This window comes from Garra rufa, chromosome 2, assembly GCF_049309525.1.
Source record: "Garra rufa chromosome 2, GarRuf1.0, whole genome shotgun sequence".
Lineage (NCBI taxonomy): Eukaryota > Metazoa > Chordata > Actinopteri > Cypriniformes > Cyprinidae > Garra > Garra rufa.
Window position 1 is genome coordinate 25,274,157 of NC_133362.1, and position 20,047 is coordinate 25,294,203.

Consider the following 20,047-nt stretch of genomic DNA (forward strand, 5'->3'; position numbering starts at 1 on the left):
AAAGTGCAGAGTTCTGTTGTTATTGTTATTTATACACACAAATAAACAGTCTTTACAGATTGAAAAGATGTATTACTTTTATCTGTATGACCAGAAATGGAGTATTTTAAGAGCAAGTGACCACACCGGTGCTTCCATCTGTCATGCAATGAGATCGCTACTGTTCACTTCACTTCAATAGCGCACATTTTGGTACGTTAACATTAGATTTTGCAGCAATGTAAAGTTGCTACTACTTACATCCTTCGGATGAAAAGCCATATTTGAGATCGATAAATGATAGGTGAGCCTTTGCATGTCCTGCCCGATGTACTATATTACCGCATAGACCAGCCGTTAACGATCTGTCCATCACAGACTGCTTGACTTTGCCAAGTTTTTTTTCTGTGTCTAAGCGACTAATAAAATTTTGGTCTACCAAGCCTCTTCTCGTCGACTAACGGTTAGTTGACTATTAGAGGGCAGCCCTATTGAATACGTTGTGACACATACTTAATTCACGATTTAAAGCATGCCAAATATATGAGAGCGACCCCACATGGTTATGTGTGAATCTGCACCTCATAGACGCAGCCAGTGTTGTTTTTGACAACCATCTTAGATTTAGTCTTAGTCTTAGTCTTTTGGACTAAAATGGTTATTAGTTTTAGTCAAATTTTAGTCACTTCTATATGTGATAGTTTTAGTCCAATTTTAGTCGACGAAAAGTCAAGAAGGTTTTAGTCTAGTTTTAGTCGACGAAAAGTCAAAAAGGTTTTAGTCTAGTTTTAGTCGACGAAAAGTCAAGAAGGTTTTAGTCTAGTTTTAGTCGACGAAAAGTCAAAAAGGTTTTAGTCTAGTTTTAGTCAAAAAAAGGGGAAAAAGTAGTCTTTTAACAAATTAATGTAGGTCAGTAAGTATTTTGCTGTTGGGTAGTGTCACTTATAAGTTGTGAAAATAGCAGATCTATAGTTCAACACAATGTGAGCTTCCGGATCGACTATTTTCACCAATAATTACAATAATGAAGGAATGTTTTAGAACATAAAAACAAACAAGGATGGAATGCTAAAACGGCTTGCCATACTAGTATAGCAAAGAACATTTAATGCTAAAATGGCTTGCCATAGCGGCAGGTACTTTTTTCGGTTTTAATTGGCATGCACAATAAGCAGAAATGTCATGCATTTTAAACGTCTGATGGACCACCCACTAACATTTTCGTCTATTCTCGTCTCGTCAACGAAAACTCACACACGTCTCGTCATGTTTTAGTCATCAACGAGCCATTTTTATCTCGTCATCGTCTCGTTTTCGTCATGGAAAAAAATGGCGTCAACGAAATGATTTCGTCATCGTCATCGTTGACGAAAACAACACTGGACGCAGCTGAAAAATGTGCTTGTTTTTTTGGCTTTGTTATTTGAACTGCAGACCTTGATATGAATAGTGTATAAAGATGTGTCACTATGCATTGATATAATTGTATCAGGTGTTAAGTTTTATAAATTACGTGTGTTATGTAGACAACAGAAGAACTTAAGGTTACATAACGTATATCCTGTGCTACATAGTCTAACAGAGCTTTGAAATGTGCCCTAAATGAAATAATATCATTGCTACACAAAGCTCTCCTTAATTAAGGCTGCATGTGTGCTTTGTTTTTCAGGAGGCCGCCGCGTTTGCGCGAGAACGAGGCTTTGAGGTGAGTGGATGGAGGATCACACACTAAACAGATCCTAAAGGATTATTTTTCAGCTGATAATGAAGTTCTTTTTCGGACAGTGATTGATGTGCTATTATACTCTCTTGGCCCCCTTGCAGTGGTCGCCATAGCAACCTGGCAGTCGTCATGGTTTCTTTGTTCAGCCAGCACTCTGGCTCACACACTCTCTCTCTTTCTCACACACACACACACACACACACACACACACACAAACACATTTTCTCCCCTACTCTCACACATTCTCTTCTCCTCTCTCTCTCATCCCCCTCCTTTTCTGTTATGACGCATTCCTCCCAGGTCTGCACCCAACATCGCCTACAGATGTTATTTATTGAATTTTGAGAATGCTCTTGGGAGGAGAAAAAGAAATCCTCAGGGGCTGCTTTCAATTCTGTCGGTGTACTGGGCAGGGCTGGCAGGTGCCTTTGTTGAGGAACCCACCTTGTTAGCTTCATTAGACTGCGCGAGGATCCGCCACGGCATTACGCTCAATTATGCCGCGCCGCATCCGCTCATAAATACTGGATCACCTTCCCCTCCAGTCTCAGAATGTGGAAACACTGATTGGCCTTGTTTGCACATAACACGTCAAAACAATATGAGTTATCTCTCTGAATAGCAGGGAAATGCAAATGTAATAGTAGTGTTTCTCATCTCATATTCACAAGTGTACATGGGGGGGGCGGGGTTAAATGTGAATTCATAAGCAAAGTAAATGTGAGTTTAGGAACAGCACGCTTAAATAATTGAAGTGGCTTATCTTTTTTCAAATGCAGTGCTATCCGCCTGAATGTGTTTCGTCTCAGTATGAATAATTGTCTTCCAGGATCACTCAAGGTGCGATCGACGTGACTGGAATGCAAAGCAGATTCTGGCAGCAGAGTAAGTTAGAGAGAGAGGGAGGGAGAGATAGAGAGCATGCAGGGGCGAGAGAGAGAGAAAGAGAGAGAGAGAGAGGAGGAGCAGTTCGTGAGCCAGGGAGATAGAGGAGGGGGCGAGAGCTTGCATCGCACAGAGTAAATATATAAATGGCAAGCACTGTCACACACTGTGAGTACCTCTTCACTGATTTCACACACGTCATGTTGATTTAGGGCTCAGAGAAAAGGGAATCTTTGACATACGAGTCTTTACCCCCTGATTTTGCTTCAGAAATAAACATCTCAACAGAGTATGGCAGCTGAAATGTAAGCATTTAGTGACAGGACAGAGAGAAATGGAGAAAACGTTCTACTTTCAGGCCCCAAACGTGCTGAGAAGCATGTCATCATTTGTCTTTCGATGGCGGTGTTTTTCGATCTTATTCACACACGCCTCCGCACATCAGCTGACTTTCCACATCTGCGTGTCTGCAGACCGATTCTCGGTTTTATGTGGTTCGTAACATCACAGACGTGCTCCCCCTCGTTTATCGGCAATAAACTTTGTACCCCACTCATACCTAGAGCGAAAGCTGAGGTTTTATTTTATTGGGTAGTAAAGCAATAAAGCCACAAAAGCTGTTTCCATCCAAGTTGCGAATTTAATTTATTCGAAAAATCATAATATTGAGAAAAGTGTTTGCAAATAAACCAATGTTTCCAGTGTTTAGGAGAACAAAATCATCACTTGACATAAAATAGAAATATTATTTAATGATTTTCAAAAAGAACATCTAGGAATTAATTTGGTAAATAAGTTTGTATTGAAGTCTGTCTTTTATAAAATGTTATTAAATCTTTCTTTTGAGAAGTTTGGGATCAGTAAGACTTGTAATGTTTTTTAAAGAAGTTTCTTACGCTCAAGACTGCATTTATTTGATTAAAAATGTTAATGTTAATATACATGGAATTTTTTTTTTTTTCCTGTGATGCAAAGCTGAATTTTCATCAGCCACCATTACTCCGGTCTTTAGTGTCACATGATCCTTCATGATCAGAAATCATTCTAATATGCTGCTTTATTATTAGAATTATCTATGTTGTACCAAATGTTTTTTTGACACCTGCGATACTTTTTTTTTCAGCATTCTTTGATGAATAAAAAGTCAAAAAGAACCGCATTTATTCAAAATATAAATATTTTCTAACAATATAAGTCTTTGCTATCACTTTTTATCAATTAAACACATCCTTGCTGAATAAAATTAATAATTTCTTTAAAAAAAAAGTATGAATAAAAATGTACTGACCTTAAACTTTTGAACAGTAGTGTATATTGTTAGAAAAGATTTCTATTTTAAATAAATGCTGTTCTTTTTTTACTTTTTATTCATCAAAGAATGCTGAAAAAAGTATCACAGGTTCAAAAAAAATAGTAAGCGCAACTGTTTTTTAGCACTGATAATAGGAAAGGGATCATGTGACAGTATAAACTGGGGTAATGATGTTGAAAAATTCAGCTTTGATCACAGAAATAAATTATATTTTTATTGCATATTAAAATTGAAGAACATTATTTTACATTGCAATAATATTTCACAATGTTAATTTTTTTGAGTGTATTTTTGATCAAATAAACGCCTTGATGAGCATTAGAAACTTATCTAAAATACATGAAATCTTACTGATCCCAAACTTTTAACCAGCAGTGTGCATTAAAAAATATCCACCATGGTGCATTTTAAAATTATAAAATGTGTTTTCATTGTAGTTTACATGCATGTCATCTTACCTATTTTTTAATATATAATATAACTTCATTAAATATATTTGATCAAATTTTCCAATTGAAAAAAACAATACAAGCATCTATAAGGTGCCTTTTGGATTTCTAAAATTAAGTTTTATTACATTGATATGTCCTCCCAGCATTTTATGCAATATCACAGAATTTGCATGAAATACTTGGATGGAAATGCAGATAATGATATGCATTATTGTGGTTGTAGGCACTCTTCTCAGGAAGCCTGTTCTTCAATACAAACTTCCAATAAGCTGTGTGATTATCCCAAGAACTCCCTAGCAGACGCTGCTAGACATGCTGTACCTTTGTAAAGATAATATTTTTCTCACGTCTTAAACAATGTGGCAACATTCAGAAGTGTGAAAGAAGAGTGTTTTTACAATACAGCTCTGCATCTTGTGAAAATCTACACGCTTTATGAAAGTGAAAATCAAACATGTCTGCTTAGCATCAATCCATTTCCCTTGCTTCAAAGAGATGCCTTGTTAATAAATCAATTTACATCTCAAGAAGGTAGATAAGAGTGTGTTATTTTCTCTCTGTATTGAGCCGGCATTAGATCTGGCTCGCAGTGTGATCCGATCCTCATCTGTTTTACTTAAATACCCTTAGATGTTGAATCCGCCGCAGGGTAATTGATGTTCTATTGGCTGCTGTTCATCCTACAGATTACAATGAAGGAGCTGTTTTATTAGCTTTAATATGGACACAGAATTGGACACCCTAATAAGGCGAGTTTTTAGGGTTTTTTTTCCCCAGCTGCTTTCATCATTATTAAAGGAGAACATCTCTTATGATAATCACTGACAGCTACATTATGGCTTTCATGAACTGATGGTTACCAGTGAATGGAGAGATATTATGGTTAAGCTTAATTAAGCTTGTGCTTATTATGTTTTTTACGCTTAAAACCTTCATTACACACCCCTCTGATCAAACACAGTTATTGAGTAGCAAGTAGTCAATGGCATGAATATGCTAATGTGTGTCTGAGACCTTAGCAGGGGACTGTGCAGTCTGGTCTTTTACATTTGAAGCGTTAGTTCAATCAAAAAAAGTCTCATAATTTACTCAGCCTCATGTCATTCCAAACCTGACTGACTGACATTCTTCTGTAGAACACAAATGAAAATGATTTGAAGACTGATTTTATCCAGACAATGAAAATTAATGGGGTCGAAAACCTACATTTGATAAAAACACAGATTACACAGAAGACAAGACATGGGAAAATTGTAAAAACAATTCACGAAAAAGTAGCGTTTCCATCTTATCCCACAAAATAAAAATCTAAATTGTGGCACTGTGGTATTTTTTTGTTAATGAATACTTTAAAACGCTTTAAAATGCTAACCACTTTGTTTTCTAGAGATCAGCAGCAACTTTTTTTTTTTTCTTGAGCCAGTTATAGGGCCCTATAAAATCTTTTTCCCATATTCTGTTTTATTTTTTCCAAATTCCATCTTTTCCATTTTTTGTTTTAATGGTTAAATAAAAAAATCATAACCAAAAATAATGTCTAATTACTTTAAATTGAGAAACTTTAACAATTTAACAGTGAATTTAAATAAAAATGTAACACATATTACATTTTTAAGGTCCTATAAAATACGAAAATTATGTTTTTTTTTTATTCAGTTTTATTTGAACCAAATTTTCTGGATTCCATTTTAATTATTTAATTAGATTTTAATAATCAAAATCATCTCTAAATAATAGATTTTATATATATATATATATATAATTTATATTTATTTATTTATTTATTTATTTATTTATTTATTTATTTATTTTTTCTCAGAAATACTGTGTTGTGTATTTAGATTTTTTTGGTAAATTAATTCTGGTAAATATTTTTTCTTGTAAATATTGCATAAAGAGTAATGTTTTAATAATAATTTTACTGGTAGTAGTACTATCATTACACTATCATTAAGTTATATATTTCTGTCACTGTTTTTTCGACCAAACTTTTATTTTGACGGGTTGCTGTGAAGACCTTTAAGTTTTTGTTTGTGTTCGATATGATGATAGTTTTCCTAGAAAGAAACAAATGCTCATTAAGTGACTCTCAGAGCATTTCCGGAGATTATGTTTGTTTATGCACTCTTACACTGCCGCTCAAAAGTTTGGGATCAGGGATCAAAAAAAAAAAAGTATTATGCTCTTATGCTCAAGTTCCATTTATTTGATCAAATATACAGAAAAAGTAATATGATAAAATACTATTGCATTTCAAAATAATATTTTCTTTAATTTTAATATAGATTAAAATTTAATTTTTTCTGTGATGCTAAGCTGAATTTTCATCAGCCATTACTGCAGTCTTTTGTGTCATATGATCCTTCAGAAATCATTCTAATATACTGATTTATTACTTTTATTATTAATGTTGGAAACCGTTGTGCTGCTTAATATTTTTTTGGAACCTGTGATGCTTTTGTCAGGATTCTTTAATGAATAAAAAGTTAAAAAGAACAACATTCATTCAAAATGTAAATCTTTACGATCACTTTTTAGCAATTTAACAAATCCTTGCAAAATAAAAATATTTATTTCTTTCAAAGAGAGAAAGAAAAAAATGTACTAACCCCAAACTTTGAACGAGGTGTTTATTGTTACAGAAGTTTTCTAATTTTAAATAAATACTGTTCTTTTTAATGTTTTATTAGTCAAAGAATCCTGAAAAAGTTTCCAACATTGATAATTAATCGGCATTAGAATGATTTCTGAAGCTTCACCTGACACTGAATACTGGAGTAATGATGCTGAAAATTCAGCTTTGCACCACAGGAATAAATTATATTTTAAAATATATTAAAATAGAAAACCACTATTTTAAATTGTAGTAACATTTCACAATATTACAGTTTTCTGTATTTTTAATCAAATAAACACAGCCTTGATGAGCATAAAAGTCTCTTTTAAAAAGCATTAAAAATCGTACTGATCTCAAACTACTGAGCGGCGGTGTATATTGAGGTGGCAGAGGCTGAAATCACACACGCGCCATGTGCGCTTCAGTATGTGTGTAGTAAACAAAACTGCGCATCTGTGCCATTCATTCACACAGAGACATGCAGAACATTGTGTTTTGATTTAAGTGTACTGACCTACTTTTGATTTATTGATCCAAAATTTAGGAAATGCGTCACATTCCGCAGTCTACAGTAAATTCCATTTTTCTGACTGGATTTTGTGATTCCGTCCTCGTTTTCCACATCGCGGAAATCATAGGTAAATTTTTGGTTATTGTGTTTAATTCCAGTTTATGCTTTCATCTTATTACAGAAGATTGTAATTCTTTGTATAATATTTCATGTAACAGTTTAAAGGTGCCATAGAATGCATTGATACGATATTTTAAATTGTTCTCTGATATCTACATAGAAGGTATATGGCAAAGGAAAGGGCAAATTCTCCAGAAACAGTTTTACAGGTCCATTTACAACCCTAGGATTTGTCACTAGAATGAAATTGTCTGTTATTACCTTATTTGGAAGGTTCATGAATAATAATGATGTGCTCTGTTCTGATTGGCTGTTTCACAGAGCGGCTCATTTCAGTAGCTCGCACATGGAGGAAAATATATATTTAATCATGGAGCTTGATTGGACATGGAGCCGCTATTAATATGCAGGTCGTTGAAACTACTGTTTTGAATGCACAATCATTTTACTTTCACTTTTGTGATCGCACGTGCTCTGTGTAACCTTATACTACAGCGGCAGTACTTACCACATATTTTACAAGCTTAGATGCTTGTTAGTGATGCCCAGGATCTGTAAATCATTCGCCATCGCCCGCGCAGTCATCTCTCTGTTTATGTGGTAAGTGAAATCTTATGTACTGCAATGTAACAGGCTACCGCTAGCAATAAGCTAACCCTGTCCCAGTGGCTGGCTTTATTTTATTAGAATGCCTTATTTGTTTTCCTTGCCTTTCTGAGTAGACACCAACCCATCCCTGCACTTAACATCTCCTGCACAACCTGGAACATAACATTTATTCCCGTGATCTGCCGTTTTCACTTATCCTCGGTTTGTTTGTTTTTTCACAATAGCCTAGCTGCAGAACTTCTGATGATTGGGCTATGCAAATGTTGGGGGAGTAACTATTAATGATCGCGACTCTTACGTAATAGTCGCTGTTATGTTAGAGTTAGCCTATTTTTCAGTGGTCTTTTGCAAACACCAAATTTATATAAGAAGGTGGAAACGATGGCATTTGAGACTCATGGTATGCCATGTCCATGTACAAAACTGTTATTATTCAACTATGCCAAGGTAAATACAGTTTTCTATTCTATGGCACCTTTAAATTGAACATAAATACACCTCAAGCAACAAGTGTGTACTTCTAGGGCTCATACAGATTTGATATGACCTAAAGGTGAGTAAATCATGGCAGAATTTTAATTTTGGGGTGAACTGTCCCTTTAAGACAATGAAGAAACATAGTGTCCACGAAGCCGGCCAACACTTCTAACTCAACCCGTCTCACTTTATACATTCAGTCTTAGTGACAAATTGCCTTCAACAAGCTCTGGAATCCAGTATCACAGTATTAACCTCTCCATTAGCACCTCTGTAGACTCCCACAACGCCTCTCCCTCTCCTCCTTGGGAACGATCAACCTTTTAGTGGTGATTAGAGGCTGTGTTTGGGGAAGTGATTAAAAGCCCCCTACGCAATTTAGCTGGAGCAAGTTAGCGCCAGTGGGGGAAACGGCAACATGGGAGCGCGCATCCCACGGCAGCTGCTCCTAACAGTCTCCGCAGCCCTCTGCCCCCCAACCGCAGCACCTGTCTGCAGGAGAGATGCGCACAGAAAGCCTCTTTATTCCCAGAAGGGCTCTTGCCTTTCTCTGTCTGGACTGAAGGATCCAGTTGTGATGTGTCTTGATGGGTTAATTATGAGAATAGCTCTGACAGTTGATATTCAGATCAAAGCGAACAGGCGTTCGGTCCCTCTCGGTCCCTCAGGCATATATGTATTCACACCAGCAGATAGCTATGCAGAGATAAGTGCCTGAGAGTGAGGCGGGAAGGCTAATTTATACCCCACACCTCCCAAGTCCTCCCTCACTCACTCACTCTCTCTCTCTCTCTCTGAACTCTTCCGCATCCAACTCGCTCCCCCCCAAAATCATGCTTCTAAAAATTAAACGACTCTTTAGAAGTGAATGATTAATCTAATGAAGCTGCAGAGGTGTTCTACTTCTGCTAATGAAGCCTTGCATTCTAATAAGTCACAGGCATACAGTGTAATCATAATTGAAATGCCAAGCAGGGTTAAAGACAAACTGTGATCGCAGATGTTGCAGCACCAAGATGTATATGTAGAAAGCGAACGAGTAGGCAGCGGCTGCTGGGGGCTTTTATTCAGAGCTCAGGGTCCTCGGATTCCAGCTAAACATCTGTTTTTCAATGGGCAATCGCTGTATCCTGAATACATATAACAGACTTCTCGGCTTTTACAAGCGCCTTGCAAGGTTCTATGCGTGCAGACTCCCCTATGTCTGAAATGAAACACCTCCTCGCTCTTCGAAGAGTAAAGAAAAAACACAGTGGTTTGACACAAAGAGTTTGCATTTCTGATTCGCATTGTTCGAGGCCAAGAAAAGAGAGTAAATTATGAATGAGTAATGCCATTCGAGCACGTCAGACATTTAATCTGCGCAGTTGAAAGGAGCTCCATATGAATATATGACTCCATAGGTGCCTGTACATTCCCCTCTGGGTCTCCTGGCGATTAAGTGTTCATGAGCATGTGTAGCTACACTCTCTCATGGCTATCATGTGTTTGATAGTTATAATGACGGGATAATGGCGGGCTTGTAGGCAGCCACTTCTCGTCACAGGATACCTATAGACCCGCAGCCCCTGACAGATTTACAGTGTGCAGTCAGCTGATACAGTAAAACAGTAAGGTTTTTATAGAGCTCTGAGCTCTGCTTAAAACAAGCCACCACATTCGTACTCCCCTCGCTCTCTGGGTCTAGCCTTGGGCCTGTACTGTCTGTGGTTGCGTTTTCCAGAGAAGTCGTAATTATCTAGTTAGTTTTGCATTCTGGTGTCGGTTCCGATCGGAACACTTTGTTAACCTTCCCCAAAGCACGCTGTATTAATGATTTCATCCATATTTATGAAGTGGCTTTATACTTGTTGTGGAAAAAAACATTTTATTTTCTATTAAAGTGTGGGTCATTAGTAAATTTTAACCTGATGTTTCACAGTAGATTTGGTCTTGAGGTGCGGTCATTGTTTGGTGAATTTCCTGTTGGTGAATTCCAGATGCTTTATTTATTTATTTTTTAAGATTTGTTTTTGCATCTTTGCTTCATTCAGTACAACTGAGGAAAGGACAAAATGTGAGATGGTTGAAATCATAAGGCAGCGGTGTTTCCACTGAGGCAAGGGAAGACGGTGCTTCCTTAAATTTTACAAACATAAAGCTGTGCCAGTATTGCAAAATATAACATTAAAAAGTGTTTAAATCACTTGTTTTTTCTAAAGAGACATTGTCTAACAGTGACGCCAGCAGGTATAGTTAAAGCGAGAGTCCGCATCTCTATCGCCTCCCCTGAGCCCATTGAGTTTTAACAGACCCCCTAAAGCTTGCTGTGAGTTTGGTTGGGGTAATTGGGAATGAACGGGGAAAAGTCATGTGAGTCGTGTGCGTTCTGCATTCACGAATCAGTCTGAATGAACAATATAATGGTGGTAATGGGAAGACTAATTTAAAAAAGTAAACAAACAACTCGCACACTTAGATATAACCAATTTGTTACACCAAATTTTTTTTTAGAATTGCCTAAAACATGATCTGTGGGAGTTTTTAGTGAGTTATCAGCTCCGTGCCTGTGACCAACATTTATTGAGCTTTGACTGATTTAAAAATAGTTCTATTAAAACTATTAAAAAGAATGACATAAGTTCACAAATAATATGTGACCCTGGACCACAAAACCAGTCTTAAGTCGCTGGGGTATATTTGTAGCAATAGCCAAAAATACATTGCATGGGTCAAAATTATTGATTTTTCTTTTATGCCAAAAATCGTTAGAAAATTAAGTAAAGATCATGTTCCATGAAGATTTTTTGTAAAAGTCCTACTATAAATATATCAAAATGTAATTTTTGATTAGTAATATGCATGGTTAAGAACTTAATTTGGAGAACTTTAAAGGTGATTTTCTCAGTATTTAGATTTTTTTGCACCTTCAGATTCCAGATTTTCAAATAGATGTATCTCGGCCAAATATTGTCCTATTCTAACAAACCATACATCAATAGAAAGCTTATTTATTGAGCTTTCATATGATGTATACATCTCAGTTTTGTAAAATTTAACCTTATGACTGGTTTTGTGGTCCAGGGTCACATATGTTGTTTATATTGTTACTGCTTTGAGGTATTTTGAAATAAATGTAAAATGCTTAAAATTACTAACTCAATGAGATTCATACTTGGCTTTAATAAGTAGTTAGGGCTGCCCTCGACATTAAGATTTTTCTGGTCGACTAGTAGTTGTTCATTTTAAGCATTAGTTGACTGTTAGTCACACGTTTATTAATAAACCTGCTAAAACATAATAATGGGCCTTTAATTGCCTACATAACCTAATAAGTGCTCAAGCACATGCAAAAAAAAAAAAAGCAAAAACAATTAATTATGAAAGTGTCAAAGAAAAACAGCAAGAAGACTGCGTTGACGTTTTAATGATTTAGTTCATTCATTTTATTTGTATAGCACATTTACAACAGCCACCAGACTGACCAAAATGCTTCACAGAAGAGCAAGATTATATTATTTATTTATTTATTTATGCTGATTTATTGAGTGCTTTCTTTGTTTTCGGCTCAAGCGATGAAGACGACAACACTGTCTCGTCATTTCCACAATAGTGGATGCACCTTTATGCATGTTTCAAATGGATTACATAATCTGAGAATATTTGTTTTATATTTGAATTGCTTAATTTCAAAGTTTGAAGTTTCAAAGTTTGCTCTCAAGTTCACAGAGACCGAGATGGCGGAAAGCGCATCCTGTTTGCTTTAATTATTTTACAAAAGCGCAATGGTTCATTGTTATTGCTAATACACAATAGAGTCTTCACAGATTCGAAAGATGTATTACGTTTATCTGTATGACCAAAATGGAGTATTTTAAGAGCAAGTGACTGCACCGGTACCTCCATTTGTCATGCAGTGAGCTACTGTTCAGCTTCCACACTCCGCACACTTGAATAGTGCGCATTTTTCTAGGTTAACATTAGATAGACAGCCCTGTAAAGTTGCTACTACATACATTTTTTTTTAAGATAAAAAAAAAAACATACTTGAGGTTGATGAATAATAGGTGAGCGTTTGGATGTCCTGCCCAATGTACTGTATTACAACATAGACCAGCCGTTTATGATCTGTCTGTCACGGACTGCGTGACTTCGCCAATTGCTGTGGAAAAATTTTTCTGCGACTTAACGACTAATAAACTTTTGGTCCACCAAGCCTCTTCTCGTCGACTATTATGGGGCAGCCCTAATAAATAGAATATATTGGTTACATTGTTAATGTAAAAAAAAAAAATTTTCTTTCTTTTTCTGATGTCTGGGACAGCAACTTGCGTATGATTTAAAAAAAAAAAAAAAATCCACTACTGCACAACACTGCCACGAGGCTATCAGCTCTGACCTGAAATCCAGTAAATTCAATAGAAATCCAAACGATTGGGAATTACCCACGCAGATTTCGCATTGGGTTCAATTGGTCTCAAAAATCTGAGAAAAAAAAGAAAAAAAAAGCGGCTTTGGTTTACAATTGACTTCTGTGTGAGCTGTGCTTCTTATATTGCTACACTATTGACAATAGAAAATGGACCTTTTTTGCCTGCTCCTTTAGTGTTCTGTTATTGAAAAACGTGAATCACTGAGCCAATTTCACTTGCAATACAAATGCAAACGAAAACAACTGTCTGGCAGTGTAAACTCACACCGAAGTCAATATCTTGAACAGCAAGTGCTGCAGTAAGCTGATTGAATCCGTTCGGCGCTCTGCTGATTGGCCAGACTGCAGGAAAGCGGACCCTTTTAGTCGAGTGTAGAGGGAGACAGAGGTGATGAGGCAGCTGGGGCTGCCTGGGACACCACACTACCTCGCCATTAACAAAACTGTCAAGGGCTGGTGACTGCCGTGGCCAAGCAGCCTCTCTAGCCTGCTTTTGGCAAGGGGACGAGTGGACATGTGACAGACTCAAAGCTTTGGCAGAGTTGTACTGCCTCAGACCCTCTTACTGGGGCTTTGTGTGACTGGAGGTGGGGGGATGGTATCGAACCACCAGCACTCAACCCCTTAGACCAAAGCACAGCCACCACCCATTCTACACACTCCCCCCATCCCATCCCAGCTCCTTCTGTCCAGTGCCAGCTGGGAGGTGTGAGGACTAGGAAATGCAGATGATCTCACTCAATTCCCTAAACATTATTTTTATTTACCACATTAAATAACATATTTGCCATTTAGTATAAGGAAATATACAAAGACAACATATGTGGATTTATATTAATCCGACAAAGTATTTAGTGTTTAGATTTGGCTAAAACTGTAGTTGCTCTTGTAGATGCCATTTGAATTCATATTTTCTTATTTAATGCAATGAATTTTGGTTTCCAAAAGTGTCTGAATACTTTTGGACCTAGTGTAGGTGTGGACAGTGCTCTGATCTGCATGTTTTACAGAGCCCACTCCCACTTGGCCAAAGCTGGCACCCCAATCAGGATCTTGTACTTTGACTTCTTCAGTGCCCTCAACATGCCTCTCCGACTTGGTAACAAGCTCAGTGCGATACCGGTGAACGCCTCCACAATCTCCTAAATCATAGACTATTTTACCAGCAGGCAGAAGTTTGCGATGCTCCAGGGAGAGAGCGTGGAGGTGGTGTAGTTCTACAGGTTGCTTGGAGTCCACTTAAACAGCAGACTGTACTGGACAAACAAGTAAGCTGTGCAATACAGGAAAGGTCAGATCAGGAGGTTCAGGTCTTTTAACATGTACTACACCCTGCTACAGGTATATTTTACTATTTTATTTAGTGGTTTTATAGACAAAGTTATGTCAGTGGCATTTCTATTACTGGACTGGACTGGATTAAATAGAAGTCATTAGAGTCAAATTCAATAAACAATTATTTTCTTCCTCGTAAACATGCTTGAGGTATTGTAGTAGTAGTAGTAGTAGTACAGGCTTGTTCCACAACAGTATTATGAAAGAGTTTCTATAAAAAAGAGCCACATGATGTTTGAATGGATCTTGCATGGACATTCCGTACATACCGTACAAAAAATACTACTTAGCAACACAGCTTAGTGTACTCTGTTTACCAAATGAATGACTTTTAAACATACAGTGCAACAAGCGTTGCCTAGTTTCCAAACAAATGATTCTTATGAGCTGGTTCTTAGTGAATCAAAAACATTCAAGCAGCACTTGTCACACTGTATGTTTTTGATTCACTAAGAACCAGCTCATAAGAATCATTTGTTTGGAAATCTGACTACACTAGTCACGTTGTATGTTTTTAATTTATTAAAAAAAACTGCTCATAAGAATCGTTCATTTGGAAATCTGGCAACACTTGTCGCACTGTTTTCCAAATGAATGATTCTTATGAGCCTGGCTCTTAGTGAATCAAAAACATACAGTGTGACCAGTGTTGTCTGTTTTCCAAACTAATGATTCTTATGAGCTGGTTCTTTTTGAATCAAACAATTAATAGTGTGACAAGTGTTGCCCGATTTCCAAATGAATGATTCTTATGAGCTGGTTCTTAGTGAATCATAAACATACAGCGTGACTAGTGTAGTCAGATTCACTTATGACTCTTATGAGGTGGTTCTTTTTGAATCAAAAACCAGTGCAACCAATGTTGTCCTATTCCTATACGAATGTGTTGCCTGATTTCCAAATGAAATTCTTATGAGCTGGTTCTTAGTAAATCAAAAACACATAGTGTGACTAGTGTAGTCATATTCACAAACAAATGAAAAGGCAGTTCTTTTTGAATCAAAAACATAAAGTGCGACAAGTGTTGTCAGATTCCCAAGCGAATGACTCTTATGAACTAGTTCTTAGTGAATCAGAAACATACAGTGCGACTAGTGTAGTCAGATTCACAAACAAATGACTCTTATGTGCCGGTATTTTTTTAATGATCAAAAACTTGGTGCGACCAGTGTTGTCCGATTCCCAAACAAATTACTCCTATGGGCTTGTTCTTAGTGAAACTGTAACATTCAGTGTGACCAGTGTTGTCCAATTCCCAATCCAATGATTCTGATGAGCTGGTTCTTAGTGAATCAAAAACATACAGTGTGACAATTGTTGCCTAATTTCCAAACAAATGATTCTTTTGAGCTGGTTCTTAGTGAATTAAAAAAACATGCAGTGCAACCAGTGTTGTCCGATTCCTGAATGAATGAGGCAGTTCTAAATGAACTAAAAATAGACTGTATGACTAGTGTAGTTCGATTACAAGTCTTATTCTTTGTAATGAATCAAACCCATATAGCTCTGCCAGTTCCTAAATGAAAGTCTTTGAATGATTGACTCTTTTGAATGGTTTTTAGTGAATAAAACACATTGTGTTTCATGTCAGTCAGTCTGACTGTGTTAACTAATAAACCTCAAAACCACAGAAATATGTTTAATATACAGAGATAGTTAGATGTTTGTTTTGTATCTTAGTTATGTCTTTAGGAAATCTATTTGTATCTTCTCCAAAACAACTGTTTTACTAAATTGTAAATGTCTGTATGACTGCTTGCCTCATTTAGCCCTAAAGAAGCATTTGAATGCTAAAGAGATCTTGTGTTGGCATCACCTCTGTAGTTCTCATTCCCTCTAGCAGAACTTTTTCAGTACATCATTTATACAATTTCTTCTGCTTTTGTTGACAATCCGAGTTTATTCCAGCCTTAGTTCTCTACCCTTATTTCAAACAACTGTCCAACTTTGTCCACCTTTTTTCTTAAAAGTAAATCTGTGTAATGCAAATGTAGCCATTTCAAAGCCAGAAGATTGAATACATCAGTGAATCGTTTTAAAGCCACGGAGCGATACGTGCGTCATTTTAGTATCTTCTTAGCATTTAAACATTTCATTGGAATGAATACGTGAGTCATGAGTGATGTGATTACACATGACATTTAGCGTTTCAGCACAACAGCCGTTCTGAGTGAGATGTAGTTGGCAATTAAACACGCTCAGTAGGTATGACGATGACTCAGGTGCATGTTTTACAAGTTGCAGTATTAAAATAAATCTAATCTGATCTGGAATAACTTAATATTTGCTTCTTACCCTCAAGTATGTGTGTTATTTTTTTCTCTGGTGCAGACCGAAGACATTGAGGAGATTGCGAAGAAGGCCCAAAGCTTACCCAAAGAGAACAAGAAAAGGCAGAGGATCGTTGTCTTCACCCAAGGCAAAGAAGGAACCGTAATGACCAAAGGTGCGTGGGTCAGTTTTCATAATCACGCTTTTAGATCAGGACCGTCTCGTGTTAAAAAGAAATAACACAACCCCCAGAAAGACTTTTAGTTATTTACAGTTGGAATGATGTTGATAGATTTCCTCTGTAAACATTAGTGAATAGCCTCAAACAAGGTCATCTTAAGAATAGAATGCCGTTCTCTCTGGCGGCTTTCGATGTTGCTCAGTGTGAAATGAATTCGCCCTTGGCAATGACCTCCTATCTCTCAGATGCAGAATTTGAATCCAAAGGGCTGTTGCAGTCACATTGCTATGGTAACTGAGTGGTGGGGGATCTTTCTGTGGAGTGGATAAGTTTAACCGAATAGTGGGGAAAGCATAACAGTTGTAGCTGATTAAACCAGCGGGGTTTGAAGTAGAAAGCTGGGAGGCGGCAGGAATGTAAAGGGGACAGGCTGAGCTGTTTATGCTCTTCTTCTCCTGCTCTTCATTTCTTCTCTTTTTGCACCTGCCAGAACGGCATTCCTCCCTTTACAGTCCGCCAGTGCCCAGTCTCGGCTAAATTCCATTTGTTCAGGATAATTCGGCTTTTATTGCTTTTTGTATTTTGATTCATTGAATTTCACAGTGTTCTTACAATGAATTCCGTCGAGGTTGGACATTATTTAAATCTCTCGGGAACACAATGAGCGGCTGCCCTTGCAACGCTCTGGAGACCCTGGGAAAACAATGAGGTAAACTTGGTACATGACCTTTAGTGTGCGCAAAAACACTGAAGAGGTTGGGCCTAGCAGTTGGCATATGCACGCCAGCAAGTTAGGCCTTGGTGCTCATGCAAGAAATAAAAGTTTGAATCTAGTTTTTCCCTCTTTCACAGCTTAAAATGGCTAAAACAGAAATCCTGATATAAAGCCACATTTTGTTCATTTACACTTAGATTCACATTTTCTGTGGTTTTGAAAGAAGTATCTTATGCATTTCAAGCCTGCATTTATTCGATTTAAAAAAATGCAGTAAAAAAAATACTATTTTGTAATATCATTACAATTTAAATGAGATGTTTTCTACTTTAATATGTTTTAAAATATAATTTATTCCTGTGATTCATTACTTCAGTCTTTAATGTCACATAATCCTTTAGAAAGCATTCTAATATACTGAGTTTGGTGCTCATTATTAATGTGCTGCTTAATATTTTTGTGGCATTGTTTTTCTTTGAATACAAGGTTAAAAGAACAGCATTTAAAATGAAGCTACATATAACATTTCATAACATTATAAATAGCTTTACTGTCACTAAATTTAATTCATCCTTGCTGAATAAAAGTATTAATTTCTTTAAGAAAAATATTTTGAATGATAGAATGTGTCATCTTGCTGGTAATTCGACTTTAATGCGATTGTATAAATCAATCTTTTTTTTCCCCTGGCAGTATTTAATTAATGGTTTAATTAGATTTAAACCATGTTTATTTTCTTGCCAAAGCTTACTTTTACTGAACATTCTTAAATAGTTAAATTAAAATTGCTTGCCAATGGCATGCCTGAGGTTGCCAACAGTAAAATAACATGTTAAGGTTGTTCTCTGGTTTTATAGGCCTCACTCTAAGATCACTTGTGACTTTGACACGACGTCTGGATGACACCGCAGGCCTCTCTCCGAGTCCCTCGCCCCTGTTAGCTTATAGGTCTAATCCTATTCACAAGTCTGCACTACAGGATTGAAGTGTTGTTAAGCAGAGCTGTCGCAGAGCTCTGTATTATACAATTTACACAACATGTTACCAGAGTAACGCGGCAAAGCTGGCTGTATTGGTTCCACTGCGCTGCGTTTATCACACAAACGCTAATAGCATTAGTCCCCCTGGGCTGATAAGGCTGCTCAGGCAATTGCTACTCCTGTAAAGCCTCATCAGAGGAAAGCGCTACAAGACAATCCTTCCCTTTTGCTACAGAACCGCCTCGCTCCCACTTGTTCCTAGCTAACTTTCACAGCCTAAGCGGCGGCTTTAGAGAAAATACTCTCCTGGAGGCATTTTTACACTGCGCTGAGGAAAAAGGCGGGCTCGGCTAACCTCCCGCAGCCCTTTCATAAGGAGCCGCGGGGTCGGCGGCAACCCCCGGCGAACCTACGCGAAGTGAGCGAGGATGCCGCGTACGAGGAAGTCGGCCGTAAAAAATGTCAGGCGTCGCACGAGCGGCGAATAAGTGGGTTCAAATTGCAGGGCCGTCGGTGAAGGAGAGGGACGTTATTGCTCCCCGCTGCCTCCGCCAATAAACATCAATATAAAAGAGAATTGAAGATTTGCTCAACCTCCCAGAGGCTGTGCTCTGATGCCGTCTGATCTCTACATTTCATTTGCAATTTGCTCTCTATGTGGGGATGTGATCATTCAGCAGGCTCTGAATGTCACAATGAAGTTGTTTTAATGGTGATTAAGAAGGCTGGGATGATAGGCCCTGGGGGCGACGCTCCAAAGAGATGCAGATTTGTTATTGTGTAGTTCCTTTTTGTGCGCGCCGGCTTTCTCTCGCGGCATAAACGCAGGCTGTCCTCGCCCCTCCACATTAATTTCCTTAATGAAAGCTGCCAGAAGAGGAGCCCTTAATGAAGCACCTTTGTGACATCGCTGAACAGAGCGCGGCCCTGCTGGCGCACCTATTACAGGCTCATATTAAGAGCGCGGCGCCCACGGTCTTTGATCTAATGATGGCTGAGTGTGCAGGGTCGCCCAGGGGCTCCGGCAGGGACGACAGCGTCACGGGGAGGAAGAGAGTCTGTGATGTTCTATTAGTACTTTCCCTCCTCCGTGAGTTCACGTATTAAGCTAACTTAATCGGGCTCTTCGTGACCGCCTTGCAAAATAGTGTCCCGTTTAATCCCAAACTACTTGATGGGTAGGAATGTAGCCCAACAAGGGCAGGCTGACAGTTTCGGGCAGAGCCTCTGTTGTTTGCACTGAGTCATAACTCACGAGTGTTGTACTTTACTCTAACTTCCTGGAACCGAGGTTATAGAGAGATAGCCTCTGTTGTGTTTCTTTTAATATCACAAGAAGTGAAACTAACACCACAATAGGAGGGGCGTCTTTGCATTTCTGCAGAGAGTGTGAGAGAGCGAAGCTGCTGCAGTTTTGTTTATTTCCAGTCGACTTGTAAACTCCACTGTTCAGTGATATCTGGAAGTGA

At 37.8% G+C, this 20,047-nt stretch overlaps 1 protein-coding gene across 1 annotated transcript in view; it reads left to right on the top strand.

Annotated features, from left to right (window-relative positions):
* The window catches only part of LOC141325908 (adenosine kinase-like), a 124,361-nt gene that overhangs the window by 87,886 nt on the left and 16,428 nt on the right, over window positions 1-20,047 (top strand). The window contains exons 4-5 of the mRNA XM_073834633.1: window positions 1,649-1,684; window positions 16,763-16,877. Of these exons, the coding sequence (XP_073690734.1) occupies window positions 1,649-1,684; window positions 16,763-16,877 (151 nt within the window). The remainder of the gene's footprint in view (window positions 1-1,648; window positions 1,685-16,762; window positions 16,878-20,047) is intronic.